Raw genomic sequence first — 20370 nt, 5'->3', positions numbered from 1 at the left:
AGTTGTTATATGGGGGAAAACTCTGTCCTGTGCCGTTATCAGTTGCTCAAACAACAAACTGAGACTTTGGGGTAAGAAACATTAAGTATAAGCTACAAACCTCTGCTCCATGAAATCAAATTGACTTTCCTAAATCTCCATTACTATCAAATCCTCGTGTTTTGTTAATTAGCTTATCCAGGTAGCGGTTTCACATTCAGACAGAAGCTGTATGTGGATTGGGACTGCACGATATGAGGGAAATATGCTATATGCGATAACGTTGTTGAATATCGCGATAACTATATTACTTGCGATAAATGAACAGATATTAAAGTGTACTCAGTTCTGATGCTTTCAGTATTCTGCTAAAATACAACAGATTAGTTGTTAATTTTAAAACTAATGAAAGGAAATTATTTCCAACAATCTTTCATTGAACAAATTGAACATTGAATTAAATATAAAAGGCACCATTAAAAAAAGAATGAGTTACATTATAAAGTGCGGTTGATATTTTTGTTCAATTAACACAGAAAAAAAAATCTTTCACGATATGTCGCAGTCTTTCGCGATGTGTATATTGCGCCAGTTGATACGGTGATGACGATAAAATAAAACAATATATTGTGCAGCCCTAATTGACTGAGGTTATTTTTCCCCCAAAGCCTGTGTCATAAAACAGAGCTGCAGAATTTGACTGTAGGCTAAAATGACTGCTGAGTCAACTGGCTTAAAAAAAGTTTACCCATTATTTCAGAAACCACACTTTATCAGCAAACAAAAACAAATGCAAATTGTGTGCTGGGTGTGTGCTCCGTCCTTCCCTACCTGCTAATTTCACAGGCCACCCGTCCTTTCATCTCGATGACATCAGACGGACTGGCGAAGCCGAGGCGTCGCAGAACTCTCTTCCTGCACTTCAGCTTGTCCATCTGCAGGACGGTCCGAGCTTTCTTCAGCTCTCGCTTGGCCGTTCGTACGTCTGCTGCGATCTGAAACACACACACACACACACACACAGTTAAGTCTTTACCTAATGTAAAGTTGAAGAAGCTCACCCAGGGTTTCCAGAAAACACTTCAGAATTATTAAAAGCACTGTGATACTACCAGCCATTTTGTGCATGAGATCATTTAAAACACTAGATCTATCATAGTGAAGGAGTGGAAACATTGTAGTTATCTGCAAACAGATGTTCTTCTACTTGCTTATCTGTCCTCAATGATGTCCATTATCCACTTTAACCTTTACCCCTCAAGATTACAACACACCTCAGAGCCAAAGAAGCCAACACATGCACAAAGGCATTTCACCAGCATGGTTTATTATTACTCAAACAATTCAGAGGAGTTATAGCCTAGATTCTATTAACTGGTGGCTGTAAGTGAGATAGTGAAAAAAATCTATCATACAAGGTGGAAAGTTTAGACTTTATGGTGCTTTTGCTCCCTGTAGCGAATGCTGAAAAAGCATCAAACACCACAAAAAAAACAAGCATAAAAAGGGAATACTGTTCTAGCTTTAGTCATGTCAAAATCAAATTAGTACTGTGAAGGCCAAAGCAGAGGTCAGCTGCACAAATGAGATCGAGGATTAGCTGCAGAGACTCTGCCAATCCAACATAAGGTAATCCAGTTTAAACTGTACTGTACCCTATCATTTAACAACACACACAAGGCCACAGAGGGATGTAAATGTTTATGCAGATTGTCAAACATGGTCTGGTTTGCTTCTCCCCCCCCACCCAATCTGGGAGTTTTGCATCTATCACACTGTGCCTTTTTAACTTCACCAACATAAACTGAACAGATCTTTCTGTTAAGCAGAGCACACAGATGAAATAATGTGCATGTTGTTGTGCTAAATTATGGAACAGGTCATCATATCTGCGTATGTGGATTAGGTTTAGAATTTTATTTTTAAAAAGGTACATGTTAACACCTCTGGCATAATAATCCCTATTTTTTTCTAAGATTCCTAAAGTGTTGCCAATATATTATTATAGGGCTGTGTGTTCTAAAGTTTAATTAATATGCTTTCCTGTAAAAGGGAATGTTCTGTGTTCCAACAGAAAGTGTAGCCACTGTTTTATTTTACAAATTGTATGTGTTGCCTTTCCACTAGCTTTACTTATTTTTGCTCTGGACCTTTCCCTGAAGATACGCATTTTCTTTGCTCCATTTTTTTTGCAAAGCTAGCAGCACGACTCAATGGATTGCGATGTCTGCCTGTTGGTCGGTCCACAACTTTGGGTCCAGACTGAATTATCTGCACAACTACTTAATGAATAACCACGAAATCTTGTACAGGCAAAAACCTGCAAAGCTAATGACATTCCCATCCTGCCCATTGGACTTTGTGCTAATTATCAAATGTTAGTATGCTAACACTAATTTAAGATGGTGAACATGCTTAACATTTCACCTGCTGCTAAACATCAGCATGTTAGCATTGTTATTGTGAGCGTGTTGCAATGCTAGCATAAGCATCTAGCTCAAAGCACAGCTGTGCCTAAGTATAACATCAAAGCCACAAGCATGGCTGTAAACTTATACTCTTATTGCTATATATGTGACATGCAGCTACTTTTAACAAGTTAAACCTGAATGCATTTGTATTTTTAAGTTTTAGAGCTAATGTTTGACTTCATTTTTATGAATAAATCTGATAGGTAGAAGAGAATTGTGTCGAGACACGTGCATAGCAGGGCTGCTGTTAAGCTTGCATTGCTACAGTGCACTGTTGAGTCCAAAATGGCTTGCATATAGCATTTAGTTACTTTGCTCATGATGTTATACAGGCGCAGAGAACATTTGTGCAAGAGACCCTGTACACTTTTTGTTTCTCTTTAATTGCAGGTATGAGTTTCAAAAAGAATGTTCTTTCCCTCGCTCATGTGATCTGACGAAGAGGTTTTCTGTTATCTGACCTATAACTGAGGGTGAGGCCCTGTAGGAGTAATGTCCTTGCTTTCTTCCTGTGTTTGTCTGTATGAGTATATATGGCCAAAGCCAACGTGTCTGGCAGGAAAAGACAATGGAAGGTCATGAACTGTGATCTAACAAAAGGTAGCCAATGTACTGTAGATAAAAAAGATAAAAGTAGTTAATATATTTCAATAGTAAAAAAACAACTGTGTGTACTCTGTCGTTATATGGTTTCAGTAAGGTTTGACATTTAGCAGGGTTTTCTATGGCTTTCAATTCCACAAACTGAAAGACACAAACCGTTTCTCACCAGAGCTTTCTTCTCACAGAGGGAATACACAGATTCCAAGTTGGGGTCACTGTGCATGGGGTGGGAGTACATGCGGTGCTCAAAGGCCTCCACTTTCTGAATAACTTTCTTCAGTGCAGGGTCTTTGATGCCCATGTCATCTATGGGATCGAGCAGAGGAACGCCATCTGGGAAACGTTTCTGTACCTCCTGCAGACAAAATGTTTGGAGGCAAGGAAAAGAAAGAGCAACAATTTACATAATAATTTCAGTTGAGTTCTACCAGTTTCATTATCTTTGTTTCAACATAGCTGCATTTTGGACCTGTATAGACTTGAGCATGAGCTGTCTGTTGTCAAAGGGCCTCAGGTCTTTGGGGATGTAAAGGCGAACAGAGCTGATGGAAGTCAGGAGATGGAGCATCACTGGGACCACCTGGACAAAAACAAAAAAGGTTAGAGTTAGACTCACCCTGACTACAGAGATATGTAGTCATATTTGTGTATGTAATGTGCAAGTGTGTGTTTTGTGCGATTGTTGCACCTACCTGCATTTCGCCAGTCTCCCCTGGAGCAGCAGGTTTAGCAGCCTCAGTCGCAGCATCTTTTACACTGTCCTTACTACAATGGACCAAAACCTCCACCACATACAGCGGCTCAGAGTCTGCACTGGTCTAAATGGGAAAAAGCGCATTAGTCACAGCCACATGTAAATTGACTCACATACATGTGACACCATGACACCAACTTACCTTCACGTTGGACTTCTTACAAAAGTTTACAACAACTCCCCAGCCAAAGTCAGCATCTTCATTTTTTACCTGTATGGTAAAAAAAATAAATTCAATAATATTTTGAAATTAATAATTATTGTTCTGTCATCAAACTGTGAGTGTGTGAAGCTCTACCTTGACAAGTCGTCCAGGCTGCAAGAAGGGCAAGCAGTATTTGGGTTTGTGGGTGAACTCTTGTATCTCTTTACCCAGTTTGGCCAGCTGCTGTCTGATTTTAAAGTAAGTGACCACGCCCTCTTCATTGGGAATCTCAATGCTGTGGTACTGCTCCTCATAATTCTTAATTTCTGCACAGAAAAAAAAAAAAAAAAAAAAATCAGCATATGATTCAAGTTCAAAGTAGAAGTAGGCCACTGCAGGAGAGGAAATTATATTTTAGAATCTTTCAGTAAAATACATTTCTTGATGGCTTTCTGCACATTGACCTCTTGACATGGAAAATAATTAATACCAGACACTTATTAATGAACGATGTCATAGTTATGGTATCAGTGACAGCATGAAGTCACACACAACAGTCAAAACTGTGTTTGTTTAAGTATTTAGCACACCTCATCAAACAGAATTGTTTGCCATTTCTAAATAAGACAAAAAAAAAAGATATACAACCTCTAAAGCTGTCAAGTAAGATTAACCTTTGACAGCTTTTTACCTCTGCACAAATCAGAGAAATCTGAAGTATGTACTAATCAAGTATACAGATATCACTGTATTAGTAGAATCTGTATTAGAGAAGAGTTTCTCTACAGGTTATTTACTCATCCAGCCCGGAGTGTGCCGTAGTAAATATGAAAAATGCTTACTCTCCACAACACCAGGCAAAGCCCTGTAGTGTTGGAACTGGTAGAAAGACTTCTCCAGCATGTACTCTGGGTTGATCTCCTCCACACGCAGCAGGTTGAGCACCATGTTGTAGGTCAGGTGGAAGGCACTGTTCAAAGGGTCAGCTGAGCCCTGCACAGCACAATAAAAAACAGACGGCATTAAAAATAAACAAAAAAAAAGAAATGCTTTCATTATAATAATATACAACTGTGGTTAATTATGCGTTTTGATAATGTTAGCATTTTACTAAAAATGGCAAGAAGGTATGAGGTCTAAATGAAATGAAAACTGAAGTCATTTCCCCCAAATTAAACACAGAGAGATTTTGCAATCACAACCTCCAGAAACCCAGATATGAACAAGAGCTTCTCCAAGACACCATGGGGATTAAGCACTGTGACAGAGCCAACAAACAGTTTTACATTAACACAACCTCTTTCAAAGGCTATGCAGCTACATATTTATGGCAGCTATAAATGTGTCAAATCAAAGACAAGACGGAGAGACTCTGGCTTCCCTGTGACTGTGTGTAATAGACTTTTTGACGGAGCACCAAATGGCCTGATGGTCCACAAAGAGAACAACTTAAGAGTCACTTCTTGCAATTTCCATTCAACTGTTCACACAACGAGAGACAGCAGGGTAATATGTTTCATTGATGGGATAGTTGGACTATTCTTGTTACAGAAGAATGTGTAGACAGCACTGAAGAGGCTTGCAAATAGGGGATTGATGACTAGCAATTGCATTCAGAAGAATAACCTCAACTTGTATGTAAAAAGCAGCGTAGGTAGCGGCCATATTCACTGCACCTTCAGTAGCTGTTTGCCCACAGCTGGACTCATCTTCTCGTCCACCATGAAAATAACAATTCCCCTGTCGTCCATTCCTCTCCTACCGGCTCGCCCGGACATCTGGATGTACTCACCTGATGTAATCTAGACCACATGAAAACACACAAGACATTAAGAAAAGCGACATTAGTTAATGAATGCTTCTTTGTACCTGTAATATTATGTCTATTTGTGTATGTATATTGTGTAGTACCTAGCCAAGTATCTGCAACAGTAACATAAAAACTAGGTGATCGTGAGGAAGAGACTGAACCAGTTTTCCATAAACCTCTGGGGACTATCTGTGCATCACAAATGGTTCTGATTAAACTCCACATATCTACTGGTCTTTGAGCAATAAAAATGCACAAAAAAAAAAAAAAGACTGATAAGATTATTTTTGTGTCGAAATGATCTGATGTCATGGAATCAGCTCTTGATTTGAAACACAGTGCGTTTCAGGAATGAGAGTCATGTGTAATTGAATGTGTAAGTGCCTGCGTGGAGCTTTGGCAACATCAGAGGCACCAGATGTTCCTGATGAACCTCTTGGAGAGCAGTTTCCTTCTCTCTCACATTCTCGTCAAGCCTTTGTGTATGTGAGCTGGAAATCCATGTGTATGAAGTGAGGATGAAGGGTGCTTCTAAGAGACGGCAGCTCCACACACACACACAGCCCCCAGCTCATATAAACAATACGTGGCTGTTTATGTGGCAGTGCAAGCTGCAGGACTTGAAGACCTTATAAAGGCCTCAGAGCAACACACTGTAACAACTCCACACTGCACACAGGCCAGAGCAGTTGTTGTAAAGAGATCGCACAGTTTATGAAGTCTTACTATTCTAGTGGCTACTCATTGAAGACCACAGTAAGAGGGAGAATAGCCTCGCAGCTCCCCTCAAAAGACAGAGAAACTTTTCCAAGGATGGATGCCTAGTTTACATAAACTACACTTTTTGGGCTCAACTTCCTGGTTATGTGTGCCAAAACCACATCTATGGAAATTACAGCTCCACAAAATAACTTACTTGTTAGGATGTTGCATGTAATGTAGGATGAGGGGTAAAAAATCCCAAAACTTTATATGAGAATTTCCTCTTGACGAGAATTTTTATTGACTTATGTGACATTAACTGTGTGCGTTGTGTGTGCTCTTACAAAGCGGTGATTCTTGCCATCAAATTTGCGTGCGCTGGTGAAGAGCACAGTGCGAGCCGGCATGTTGATGCCCATGGCAAATGTCTCTGTAGCAAACAGGGCCTGAAATGAGAAAGCCAGCATTATGATGACTTCATTAATCCATCTTAAAAAGGTGTCCTGTGGAGTTTTCTTGTAAACAAACAAATTTATGTTTGCATTCAGTGTTTCTTACCAGATGACTTTGTGTATCTAATAAACATGTTAAATGCGTTTTGTTCTCCATAAAACATCTGGAAAGGCGATTTCTATAGTCCAAAAAGATAACCGTGTACTCAATGGGTAAACTTTGGGACGCGCTTAAACAAAAGCTGCTGCTCTTAAAGAAAAAGGAACTCTTCCGAAGTCTCAAAGAACTTTAGGTGCTTATGCATGGTTACAAGCCTCTGAGGACTTACAAGCCATATAACTAATAAAGGCTTTTAATCAAAACTCTACAAAAACACTGCTCCACAGCACTAACAGTGGTAAAAACACTGACACCTTTATTTTTGGAGTTTTGTATCAATTCTCAACATTACAACTTACTAGAGTTGAGAGAGTTTTTTTTATTATGTATGTACACAATGTTTAAATTCAAGCATAATAAAACTACGTTTGTGATAAAGTAAGGTAAACATTCCTTGATCATCTTTACAAATCAAGTAATTGCATTAACTCTGCTGAGGGATGAATCATATTTGTTTAAATGTGTTTTGATGAGCTTCTTGAGGCAGAGACAGGCGTACCTTGATCAGGCCTTCAGAGAAAAGGATCTCTATAGTCTCTTTCAGGATGGGCAGCAGGCCTCCATGATGGATTCCTATCCCCCTCTTCAACAACGGCAGCACATGCTCCACCTTAAGAATGCAGAGACCGTTGATAGGCCGATTAGTGTTGCATTTGATTATCAAAGGTTTAGTGACAGTGCGAATTCACCAGTTGGCTCATAGGATCACACCCATCAGCAGCAATGAAATAGTGAATGAAAAAGCATATAACCCTCATAGTGGAAAAGTGTGATGTTGGGTTGGCTCTGCCGTTGCTCTTGCCGTAGCGGTTTACCCACTAACAGCTGTTACCTCAACACGGCTGGTTTTTATAATGTGACTCAGCTCAGCAGGGTAGAATAAAAGGAGCACAGTGTTGGAGCCCATGTTGACATTATATGTGCAGCTATTTACATTAAGGCAGTTTAACTGTCTTCTCTTAGCAGAAAATGATTCTAAAGGTCAAGCTGAGGGCTTTTTTGCTGGGCTTTTACAAGGTGGCAGCGCTGGGTTTAGAAACAGGAGTAAGAGCAACGTGGATGGTAATAAAAACATTACACAAGTTGTGGGGAAAGAGCGCGAGTTCAGTCCTCACCTGGGGGAGTTTCTTGTCTTCGTCAGAAAGACAGTCCACTGCGTTGTTGAAGACTTCCTCCACCAGACGTTTCTCATCATCTGGAACAAACAAACGATGCATTTCTTAACATCTTGTCATATCTCGTCAGAAAGCGTTCTAAATATTAGCACACAGCCATTTCTTACATCCTGAACCTGTGTGTCTCAATTACCACACACACAGAATTTCAAAATGTTGTTTCAAATATAATTTCCCTTGGCGTGTGTGGTTAATGTGGAATAAAAGGGAGAACTGTTTTTAGAGAATTGCTTGCAGAGAAAGTTTAACCACCCAGGGATTAAGCAAACAAATGCTTCAAGTCTGCGTTAACTCTAGATTTTATCAGATTTTGCAGCCATGTTTCAACAAAACAGTTTCTCTAATTAATGTTTTGTAGAATTTCTTATTCAGTTTTTCAAAACATTTAAAAATATTTATATTGTTCAATTGAAGACTGAAGTTTTATTACAAAAACAACCAATGTCTGGAAAGTGATTGAATGCTGCCACATGTTAAACCAACACTTTATTATTGTAATCCGTCGTATATGAATGTACCACAGTGCCACCACCACCACCAGTGTCTTATTATTAAGCTAATCACATAATGTTGTTTACTGTGGCTGGTTGGCTATCTCTGTGGATATGTGTCCATGTGGAAACTTAGTCACAGGTCTTTCTTTATTCATTAAACCATTCTTGGAACCCTTCGTCTTATGAGCCTGTGTTAGTCAGAAACTTGGACTTCCACAAAGTATGATGGCCCAGCATTTATTTTTAAAGTCAAATGACTTCAGTGTCAACAGGACTTATTTTAGTGGTTTAAAAACAAAGAAATACCACAGACAAACACACACTGGGACCAACGTAAAAAGCGAGTTAAGCCCAAGCTAAATCCATGGCTCCAGTAAAACAGTCTGATAAAAAAATGTTAACAGTCAAAACATTTACATTATATCACACAGAGGGAGCAGGGTTTTCATATAGATGTTTTAAGGACTACGAGTCTAATAAAGCTCCACTTGCAGCCCCTAGAGGCTGCAAATACACTGTCATGCACTCTAGAGCCATTCTATCAGCAAGCCAGAAGTTTGCCCTGAGGGTGGGACCAAAGGGAATATCAAAGAACATCCGAAAAGTAGTGTTCAACCTCTGAGGAGCGTGATTGTACTCGGAAAATTCCATGGCAATCTGCCCTTTTTGTCAAGGTGATGATGGTAAAAGAAAGGACAAAGGGTCACCAAAAACATAAAGATACTTCTATTCACAGCAAACTTCATGGCAATCTGGTGAGAGGTTATACACATGAAGATCAGTTTACTAGTTGTACTAGTAACAGTTGTATACAGAGTTGGGTCGATTTCCGGTTTCACCGATCACATGTACCAGACTAAACTAGTTTGACTGTAAAAAGACGTGAACACCATAGACCGTAAAAAACAAACATTGCAGAGGTTCATTGCGCCACCAAGTGGACTGTACTCACTACACTCTCATTATGGGATCTGATCAGTCGCACTTAAGAGCAGCTGAGTCTAGCACGACACCTAGCGGTAAGATTCGGTATACCTGTCCAGTCTCGCTTTTTGCTCGCAGGTTTCTCTATAGAGCTCCCCCTACAGCTTCGGAATAGATATTTGGCAGCTCCGATGTTTACTTGTGTCTGACTCCTCGCTCGGTCAGTCTGCAGTTTCCTCTTTCTCTGTTCCTCCAACAATGCTTTCCTAGCTTTCTGCTACTTTTTTGCCGACTCAGCCATGACAAATAGTGTGAAAAACTCCATCGCTACCTGGCGACTCGCCGGCCCAAAAGTTGCAAGGGTGGTTTTTCAGCTCACAGGTGCTAGGGGGGAGTGAGACGACCACCATTCAACTCGAAAAAAGTCATAACCATTCCAATGATTCCGAAGCTGTTCAGTTAAAGTAAATTAAGCTAAAAAAAAAACTGCATAGTTCCCCTTTAATATCAAACCGGTTTGAAAAGGTTTACGTTGGCCAAAGCCTGGTCGTATAATATAATGTCTTCGGTTACACATTTGCAGCCCTCAAGCTTTGGCAAAAACCCTGCATTGCAAACTGGGGATGTCAAGTTTGAAAGACATGGTTATACACAAGTCAGGAGGGTCTAATGGAAGAAGTATCTCAACGACTGCTACATCATTTTTCACCATTCTTTTTTAAATCTGTCTTTTGCAAGTCACCCAACTTTATGAAAGTGTAATACCGCTGGAGTTCTCCTTTAAGTCAACACATTATCCTCTGTGCAGCATGAATATCAAAACCAAATTCACAACTATGTGACTAGTAATTGCTGAAATATTTGACTCTGGACCCAACTGCTGGTTGGACAGACTTCATCAACCTAAGGCTCTTTCCATACGTGACAAACAACTGTAAGGCTGCTGTACAAAACTACCACTGCAGGACAGCATCCAAACAACACAATCTGGCTCTATGTCCCCGTCTTTGCACGATCTGACCAAAACTTGTCTGTTTGACGCTGCAGTCCTGCACTCGGTCAGTTGGTTTGTGTTTCGGCACCAGCCGGTCCCCTGACTCCAACACAGATCTGCCATTCCACAAACACTGCCCAGAAACTATGTGTCACAGCATAGAGTAGGAAGAGAAAGAGAGCGGGGACTCTGTGTTTAGTGTTCATAAAAACAGACTGAGAAGAATATATGGAAGGAAGGAAAAAGTAGAGAGGGAATGTGAGGTGAGTAGCTGGTTGACAATGAGAGAAACCAGGACAGCCATGTCGCTCTCTCTCCTCATTATAACCCACCTACGCACACAAACAGAGGTAGGCTACTCCATAACACCAACAACCTGCCTACAAATGTGCTGGTTGAACAATCTGGCTTCTCAACTGTTTGCTAGAGAGAATTGGTCCCTATGAGTTTCTAAATGACATAAAGAAAGAAACTGCAAATGGTTAAGTAATGATTTCGGCAGCCATTAAAAAAACAAAAACAATCCCATTGTCATGACAGCTCATTTGTCTTTAAACTACTAAACATGTCGATAGAATAATGGACTCCTTTACAAATCGAATTATTTAAACAATTTTCCTCAATCAAGTGAAATTTTCTTCAGTCTAATGAAATTATCTGACTGCTATTACTGGATACCATCTGCCTCATTTTTTAAGAAAATCAGTCTGTTAAAGAAAATTCTTGAAACACATGAAACTGGCGGAAATGAGAAATTATCTCAGTGAGATAGAGTTTTTCTATTATTTTTTTTCTATATATATATATATATATATATATATATATATATATATACACATACATACAGTGAGGAAAAGTATTTGAACACCCTGCTATTTTGCAAGTTCTCCCACTTAGAAATCATGGAGGGATCTGAAATCGTCATCGTAGGTGCATGTCCACTGTGAGAGACATAATCTAAAAAAAAAAAAAATCCAGAAATCACAATGTATGATTTTTTAACTATTTATTTGTATGATACAGCTGCAAATAAGTATTTTAACACCTGAGAAAATCAATGTTAATATTTGGTACAGTAGCCTTTGTTTGCAATTACAGAGGTCAAACGTTTCCTGTAGTTTTTCACCAGGTTTGCACACACTGCAGGAGGGATTTTGGCCCACTCCTCCACACAGATCTTCTCTAGATCAGTCAGGTTTCTGGGCTGTCGCTGAGAAACACGGAGTTTGAGCTCCCTCCAAAGATTCTCTATTGGGTTTAGGTCTGGAGACTGGCTAGGCCACGCCAGAACCTTGATATGCTTCTTACAGAGCCACTCCTTGGTTATCCTGGCTGTGTGCTTTGGGTCATTGTCATGGAAGACCCAGCCTCGACCCATCTTCAATGCTCTAACTGAGGGAAGGAGGTTGTTCCCCAAAATCTCGCAATACATGGCCCCGGTCATCCTCTCCTTAATACAGTGCAGTCGCCCTGTCCCATGTGCAGAAAAACACCCCCAAAGCATGATGCTACCACCCCCATGCTTCACAGTAGGGATGGTACTCATCATTCTTCTTACTCGAAACATGGTTAGTGGAATTATGACCAAAAAGTTCTATTTTGGTCTCATCTGACCACATGACTTTCTCCCATGACTCCTCTGGATCATCCAAATGGTCATTGGCAAACTTAAGACGGGCCTTGACATGTGCTGGTTTAAGCAGGGGAACCTTCCGTGCCATGCATGATTTCAAACCATGACGTCTTAGTGTATTACCAACAGTAACCTTGGAAACGGTGGTCCCAGCTCTTTTCAGGTCATTGACCAGCTCCTCCCGTGTAGTTCTGGGCTGATTTCTCACCTTTCTTAGGATCATTGAGACCCCACGAGGTGAGATCTTGCATGGAGCCCCAGTCCAAGGGAGATTGACAGTCATGTTTAGCTTCTTCCATTTTCTAATGATTGCTCCAACAGTGGACCTTTTTTCACCAAGCTGCTTGGCAATTTCCCCGTAGCCCTTTCCAGCCTTGTGGAGGTGTACAATTTTGTCTCTAGTGGCCATGTTAGTAGTTGGATTCTTACTGATTGTATGGGGTGGACAGGTGTCTTTATGCAGCTAACGACCTCAAACAGGTGCATCGAATTTAGGATAATAAATGGAGTGGAGGTGGACATTTTAAAGGCAGACTAACAGGTCTTTGAGGGTCAGAATTCTAGCTGATAGACAGGTGTTCAAATACTTATTAGCAGCTGTATCATACAAATAAATAGTTAAAAAATCACATAGTGATTTCTGGATTTTTTTTTTTAGATTATGTCTCACACAGTGGACATGCACCTACGATGACAATTTCAGACCCCTCCATGATTTCTAAGTGGGAGAACTTGCAAAATAGCAGGGTGTTCAAATACTTATTTTCCTCAGTGTGTGTGTGTGTGTGTGTGTGTGTGTGTGTGTGTGTGTGTGTGTGTGTGTGTGTGTGTATATATATATATATATATATATATATATATATATATATATATATATATATATATATATATATATATATATATATGTGTGTATGTATGTATGTATGTATGTATGTATGTATATATATATATATATAAAATTTAATATTAATGAAATGTTGGCTGCAAGGCTTTCAGTGTTGGAAGAGCTCAGCATTAAAACAAAAACCCTCATTTTGAAAAATGTCACAATGCAGGGAAAACAAACCAAGCTGAGGGAGGAAAATGTTTCCCAAGTAAGACTTCACAAGCATGTTTTATCTCACTGAAAAAGGCTGAAGCAGGTGGATATGAGCCAAGCTCAACCTACTGCTGGATTGTCTCCCATCATACAGAGATTTGTCCTCATGAAGCAACTTCACTTTTTCACTGGACCAAACAGCACCAGCTGTGCAGCCACAATAAGCCATATTCATGGCACTCACTCAGTGGGGAGGATTCACTCAGCTCCCACTTGCCAACAATTTAGCATTTTGGTGAGCGGTTTCGCTTGCCCAATTCCAACTCCCTCCCTAATGCTCACAGCAATTTTCTTTGGCATTTTAGGGTGCAAAGACAATATGCTTACCAACTCTGAATCTAACCACGAATATGATCATTGTTAAATGTGCTGATAGTGTGACTTTATATCTAGGGATGTCCAGATCCGATCACATGATCGGAAATCGGGCCCAATCACGTGGTTTCAGACTCGATCGGAATCGGACGTTACCTCCCGATCAGGACTCGGATATACATGTATATATATTCTCATTATTTTTTAACACATCTATAGTTATGCGGTGGCACAGAGTTAGACCCTTTTGACTTCACACAGAAACAGCAACGCATGTGGCATGACATCACTTTGTTGCAGAGACGCTATTGGTTAAATGCCGGAAAAGTAGAACACGGAAGCAGCTTGAAGCGGAAAGCGCGAGTATGTCTGCGGTCTGGAGGTATTATAAAGTTGAATTATTATAGAAGTATCGGATCGGGACTTGGTATCGGTAGATACTCAAAATCAAATGACTCGGACTCGAGGGCAAAAAAACCTGATCGGGACATCCCTATTTATATCTGAACAGTCGACGATTAAACAATGTAGTTTCATTCAGCTTATAAGAGGTACATAATGTCAAGCTGACATTTGATCACTTACTACTGGCGAATAAACAGCTAGGATTATTATATCCCTAAGCCCATGGTGTCAAATGTCTTTTTGTCTCTTAAAAAAGGTCTAAAACGCTTATTGGATTATCAAAATAGTTGCCGATTTATTGTCTGTTGATCCACTAAACAATTGATCGACTTATTGTTGCAGCTCTAGAAAATATCATTAGATTATGAAACGTAAATTCATGAAGTTAGTGGATTACGAATCAAGATTGTCAACAACTCAACTCATGTGCATTGTCACATCTGGAAAATATTTCAACATTATTAGAGTCCAATCAGTGCCTTGTAAACACAGAAATTGTTGATATACATCATGTTTAATCAGCTTCACATGCAATATGCCCTCACTCGGTTTAGCCAAAAGAAGAAAATGGTTATGATCTCATGCCAAAAACACGTAACCTACCATTAATCTACTGTTCAAGGGTCTGACATAAACGAACTGTACACACGTCACAAAACCACTAGGACTAATGAATATACTTAAAACTAAAAAAGTGCTTGCAGAAGTATTACATAGTGCCAAGTCATTCTTGACTTGCTAAATAACCACTCATATTGTAAATCTCTACAGTGACAGGCCAAGCGTAGGTTTAGAGTGGCAGGTAGGGGCCGATGCTAAAATCGCAGGAACAGCAGGAGACTTGGTTGTTTATGACCAAATTACGAACCAGCTATCTGACCGCAGTGTAATCCACGTCATGTCCTGCCTCCTGCACGCTCTAGGGAGACATAGGGGTGTACAGTCTTTAAATTAAGTTTAACGGTATAGGACGTTATTTTATATATGTTTATTTGGTAATGTGTGGGTATGTAGATCATTTAAAATACATGTTTATGTTAAAATAAATGTACCTATACAAGTTGTTATGTCTCCCGTTGAATTGGTTTGCCCTCTTGTGAACATGGTGTGCAAAAACAGATATTCAAATATGAGTACTTTTTTTTTTTTTTTTAGAAGGAACATTCAAATTTTGATAGCCCTGCTCAGTATGTTGAATGGCAGCATAAATACACATACCTCTATTAAAGTCCAGTTTGGCTACCTGTAGAGCATAGGCCTCACATTCTTTCTTGCTGAAGCTGAAAATGATAACAGGCTGGAAGTTCCTCTCCATGATCATCTTCACTATCTTGAACACGCTGGATGGACCTAAGGAAATCATATGCACGAGTAAAAATTAAATTACAGACAGAACAAACAGAACAGGACACACACACACACACACACACACACACACACACACACACCTCTAGTGCCTCCTTTCCGTCCTCTCGGGTCCCACTTGCCCCCTCCACTGCCCCCAGAATCCCCTGCGTCTCTCAGCACCTGCATAGCCGTGTTGAAATTATCCTCTCTGAAGTCTCCCTGAAGAGAAGCAAAACACAGTCAGACGTTATGTATTATCTATGGGATGCATCGACTGGTCCCGATGGATGCTTCCAAAATTAGGAGACAGAGAAACTGTCATCTTGAGCTAATATGAGAGCCGACACATCCTGTCTGTGTCTAGTCTGACTTGTATAGGATTAATTAGCCAACTCTCTTTCATAACTCAGTTTGAAGGTGTCCTTACATTCTCATCAACAACTAGGTGGAGTCCATCGCCCCCTGAAGGGAAGATGTAGTGTTGCAGCGGAGTGGGACGGTAGTCTGTGTAGACTACATGGCATGGCTACAGGAGACATGACAGAAACACTTCATTAATTATGTAATACAATGGAAAAAAAACACAAGTACTATCCTGATCCTTACATATAGACAGATAAGTATCACCATCTCATATTACATACAGGAGGAGGTAGCATAACCCTTATGATTACAATATATGCGAGTATAAAATTCCACCTGCTTATGTAGGTGGCAAATCCACTCAGCAAACTGCCTGGCATTGGGGATGGTGGCTGACAGGAAGACGTAATGCACATTGTCAGGAAGAAGAATGATGGTCTCCTCCCACACCACACCACGCTCTGAAATATACAGAAAGCAGAAGGATTTGTTACAAGCAGAAACATGTTTGTGTACTTATCCAAAACCTTTGTTACTTTTTCTATGAGGTTTCCTCATACCAAACTAACTTGTAAATTGCTCGTTCCAACCTGATGAATGCCACTTGTTCACGAGGAGTGTGTTAATGAGATTTGATCATTAGCAAATCACTGGCCCTAAAATTGCCATATTTACCACTTAGTTTGTGGGCAAATTGTATTTACAAAAATGTTACCAAAAAGTCAAAAAAGAAGAATTTCACACCATATTGCTTCTATCCCTAAATCAGTAGACAAAAAGATTACACGTTTAGCAGCATCAGAAGTTGTATTGAAAGATCCGAAACCATTAAAGAATATTTCATCAGGGGTGACAAAGATGTGAACCCCCTAGGGGGGGGGTCTGGGGGCATGCTGAGTTTGCATCCCTGAATAATACAGCTGCCAACAATGTGTCATCAGAGCAGAGCTGTGACAGAAACCAGCTAAAAAAATCTTTGCTAACAACTACTCAACTGTAATATGAAATATGCCAATAGAAATTGCCATTATACTAGCAATTCCTTCAGGTCATACTAGTGTTTTTTGCCCCTTGGAGAAAGGCACACTATCTGTGCATGACTTGTACAACAGTCCGGGACCACTCGTGAATTTAGTTCGTACCCAAGAAGTGTAAAGAGATTATTGGTGAATGCGACAAACTATCTTAAATTATCTTATGTGCTACCTAAGAATAAATCGGTTCATATGTTCTTGCATGAGGCCCGATGATCCAACCCACACTGAAGGACAGTTAATCAACAGTGTGTCTGTGTCGTCTGTATTCTGTACTCACCTGCATCTCTCATGTAATGGATCTCATCAAAGACGACCCATGCCACCTCCCTCATGATCTCAGAGCCTCGGTACAGCATGCTCCTCAGGATCTAGGAGAAATGCAGTTTATCAGAACGATGTTATGTCAGAACGACCTCTCAGTGCTGCTTCTACTCCCAGCTACACACTGAACCTGCAGCACACTTTCCAAACACCACCTGCCAATAAAGGTGACATTTGACAAATCTAATAACAACCCATTTTTCAGACATCTTACCTCTGTTGTCATGACAAGGCAGGAGGCGGTGGGGTTGATGGTGACATCACCAGTCATCAGTCCCACATCCTGGAACTCTTCGTACATCTCTCTGTACTTCTGGTTGGAGAGGGCTTTGATGGGGCTGGTGAAGATCACTCTCTGCTTCTCTCTAAGGGCCAGTGCAATGGCATATCTACAAGAAGAGGACAGAAGCGATTGACATGACCATAGTTAAGAAAACGCAACTGAAAGTAAATCTAAATATTTAAACCAATGTTTCACCTAAAAGATCATTATGATTGCTGTCAACCTGGGCCTTTTGCTACCAAGAAAAATGCATTCCTCCATTGCACTTCAGAGATTTAAGTACCTCTCCATTTGTTTGGGAGCACAGGTTCCCAAAACAGCAGGGAACCAACTCAATCACTAATAGCTAAATACAGATGTTGACCAAAACAAGTACATTTAATAAAGCCACAGTAGTTGTTTAAACTTGCATGAGATCATAGTTGGAAGAAGTAAAAATATACATTTGCTCTCCTTACTGTGACGGTCATATTTTTTTGTACTTTTGAGGAGGGCATACTGTTGTTCCCCTAATGTATACGTTGACATAATGCACTTCATGTTGTAGCCTAAAAGGTGCTCCTTAACTTAATCGTTCTATCAGATCACATTTCCAACATCATCATATACCCCCATGCCCCTTGTAACAGCACATGAGTACATTCAACTGAACTACTTTTTACTTGTATTGTGAAAACTTTCTCAGAAATGTCAACTTTAAAGCACTTCAGAGTCCAGCAAACTCAATTCTATCTTGCATCTTTGAGTAAAAACAGTGATTATACAGGTGCCTTGACATGTGTCAATGTCATGTCTCTGCTGTGTACAGGACTGTAGAGCTCCAGACAAAGCCTACCTAACAGTACAGTAAGCAATTCATTTTTGAAACCAAGTTTTGAAGATACTCACTCGGCACAGACAGTCTTGCCGGCAGAGGTGTGAGCAGAGACAAGCACAGACTCGTTGTTGTCGATACATAAGATGGCCTCACGCTGGAACGGGTCAAGAACAAAAGGGTACTCCTGCAAGACAAGCAAGACATGTCAAATCAAAAATAAAATAGTAATTGTAGTGTTATTGGATAACATTCTACACTGAACAAACTAAATGAATTCCACAAGTAGAAGACCTGGTTTAAAGGCACATTATACCTTGGCTGCTTTCCCCACTCGTGGTTTCAGGGGTTTATAATCATCACTGGCAGGAAGAGCCACCTGTGACGGAAAGTCAAATACTTCAACAATCAGGGTTTGGATATTTAACAACAAATTACCAAAAAAACTGATATATCTTTGTAATAAAAAGTGTGTGAATCATATGCTATGGTCTTTGCAATAGGCAAATCTAAAGCCAATTTGGTGTGATATCACATGTTAGACAGCGCTTTCCACCACAATCGTCAAAACAAATGAGGGAATATGAAGAATGATGTTCATCCCTCCAGTAGAGTTCCAGAAATTCATAATAATACATTTTATTTGATGGTGCCTTTCAGAAGAGGCAAGGTCACCTTACATTAGATAATAACATGTTCATATAGATGAAACAAAAAATGTGCACAATCTATGTGAAGGCATATTAAAGCTGTTCTCCACCTTACTTACTTATCCTTTTTTTTGTTATCCATCTGTTAATTTGCTTCTTACCTCGTGTGAGCATCCTTCCACAGTGTCAACTTGCTCCACCTTCACTTGGGGCATAAATTCTGCAAGACTGAAGTAAACAAAACACCTGTTATCTACAGCAACTTTAAAACATTCTGTAGCATCTCAAGCCAGTATTTTAACCAAAAAAAAAAAAAACCTCAAAGTCATTGATTTGAAATTACATAAAGTTGAATCAACACCTCTCCGAAAAAAACTGAACAACCGTAAAATCTTAATGAGGTCATGTATTGCAGGGCTGTTGTATTAGACTGTATACGTTTCGGTGGTTGAGGGTGAACTCACGTCCTTTATACTCTGTTGTAAATCAAAATCCCACATTCAAATTTTACTGAAATAAAATTGCTTAAGTTATATCATCTATACATACTTTAGAGTATCAAAAGTACTAATCATTTCTCTTTTTTATATAATGTTGTAAAATAGAAGTATAAAGTAGCATAATATGGAAATACTATACTAATAAGTAAAGTACCTCAGAATTGTACTTAAGTGACTGTACTTAGTTACTCTCCATCAGTTATAGTCATGACAGCACCAAAGCATCCTGTACAGACACACAGTGTTAAGATGTAGCTAATTCATCTTACTTTAGGTCATTAGCAGAGACTGTCTCATGTCGAGGTTTCTTCCCAAACACCATCTCCTCTCCACCGTCACTGTCTGCCTCTCTCTTGACCGCGGCAGATGGACCAGCATCTTTGTCGGTGCCATTTTTACTTATAACTTTCCTGGAAAACAGATAAATAATCATACAGGACACAGAACTGTCGATAGCTAGCTAGTTGAGCCTGTAACGCTACACTCTTGAATATAATGCAACGTTACACATGAACCTTATAGCCACATAGACAGGAGGGAGTAGCTAGCCAACAAGAGAGTCTTGTAACTTTGGTCTCACAAAAAATAATTCAACATTATATAACACGACAAAAACAAAAACAAATTCAGTTAACGTTTATCAGCCCAGCCAGGTGTTTTTTTTATGTCCCATTAACGAGCTAACAACGCTAGCAGACATTATGTGAAGTTTAACGTTAGGTTCCCTGGATTACCTAGCTAGCTAACCTCCTGATTTTAAAGACCAAACATTACTACGTAAACAAATAAAGATTACCCTATTTCTGGTGTCAGAGAAGCAGGTATCTTTTTACTTGTGGTAGTTTGTTGTTCATCGTCAAACACGCTGAACAAACCGTCTCCAAAGGCGTCTGCCATGATTGTTAGGGGCACACTTCCCACAATACAACACGAGGTTTGC

The 20370-nt window shown here is 39.8% G+C and overlaps 1 protein-coding gene across 1 annotated transcript in view; it reads right to left on the bottom strand.

Moving 5' to 3' along the window:
• Nucleotides 1-20327, bottom strand: part of mtrex (Mtr4 exosome RNA helicase) — a 24511-nt gene extending 4184 nt beyond the window's left edge. Inside the window, exons 1-22 of the mRNA XM_031317681.1 lie at nucleotides 20227-20327; nucleotides 19700-19840; nucleotides 19092-19158; nucleotides 18597-18659; nucleotides 18355-18467; nucleotides 17398-17572; nucleotides 17140-17230; nucleotides 16162-16286; nucleotides 15890-15988; nucleotides 15564-15681; nucleotides 15334-15465; nucleotides 8192-8271; nucleotides 7576-7686; nucleotides 6809-6910; nucleotides 5629-5754; nucleotides 4795-4945; nucleotides 4106-4278; nucleotides 3950-4018; nucleotides 3746-3871; nucleotides 3523-3633; nucleotides 3220-3408; nucleotides 811-974 (exon numbers count right to left, since the gene is read on the bottom strand). Coding sequence (XP_031173541.1) covers nucleotides 811-974; nucleotides 3220-3408; nucleotides 3523-3633; nucleotides 3746-3871; nucleotides 3950-4018; nucleotides 4106-4278; nucleotides 4795-4945; nucleotides 5629-5754; nucleotides 6809-6910; nucleotides 7576-7686; nucleotides 8192-8271; nucleotides 15334-15465; nucleotides 15564-15681; nucleotides 15890-15988; nucleotides 16162-16286; nucleotides 17140-17230; nucleotides 17398-17572; nucleotides 18355-18467; nucleotides 18597-18659; nucleotides 19092-19158; nucleotides 19700-19840; nucleotides 20227-20327 — 2627 coding nt within the window. The remainder of the gene's footprint in view (nucleotides 1-810; nucleotides 975-3219; nucleotides 3409-3522; nucleotides 3634-3745; nucleotides 3872-3949; nucleotides 4019-4105; nucleotides 4279-4794; nucleotides 4946-5628; nucleotides 5755-6808; nucleotides 6911-7575; nucleotides 7687-8191; nucleotides 8272-15333; nucleotides 15466-15563; nucleotides 15682-15889; nucleotides 15989-16161; nucleotides 16287-17139; nucleotides 17231-17397; nucleotides 17573-18354; nucleotides 18468-18596; nucleotides 18660-19091; nucleotides 19159-19699; nucleotides 19841-20226) is intronic.
• Nucleotides 20328-20370: the final 43 nt, after the last annotated feature.

Source organism: Sander lucioperca, chromosome 14 (genome assembly GCF_008315115.2).
Source record: "Sander lucioperca isolate FBNREF2018 chromosome 14, SLUC_FBN_1.2, whole genome shotgun sequence".
In the NCBI taxonomy this organism is placed as follows: domain Eukaryota; kingdom Metazoa; phylum Chordata; class Actinopteri; order Perciformes; family Percidae; genus Sander; species Sander lucioperca.
The sequence above is the reverse complement of the archived record's forward strand: the minus strand, read 5'-3'. Positions and strand labels throughout refer to the sequence as shown.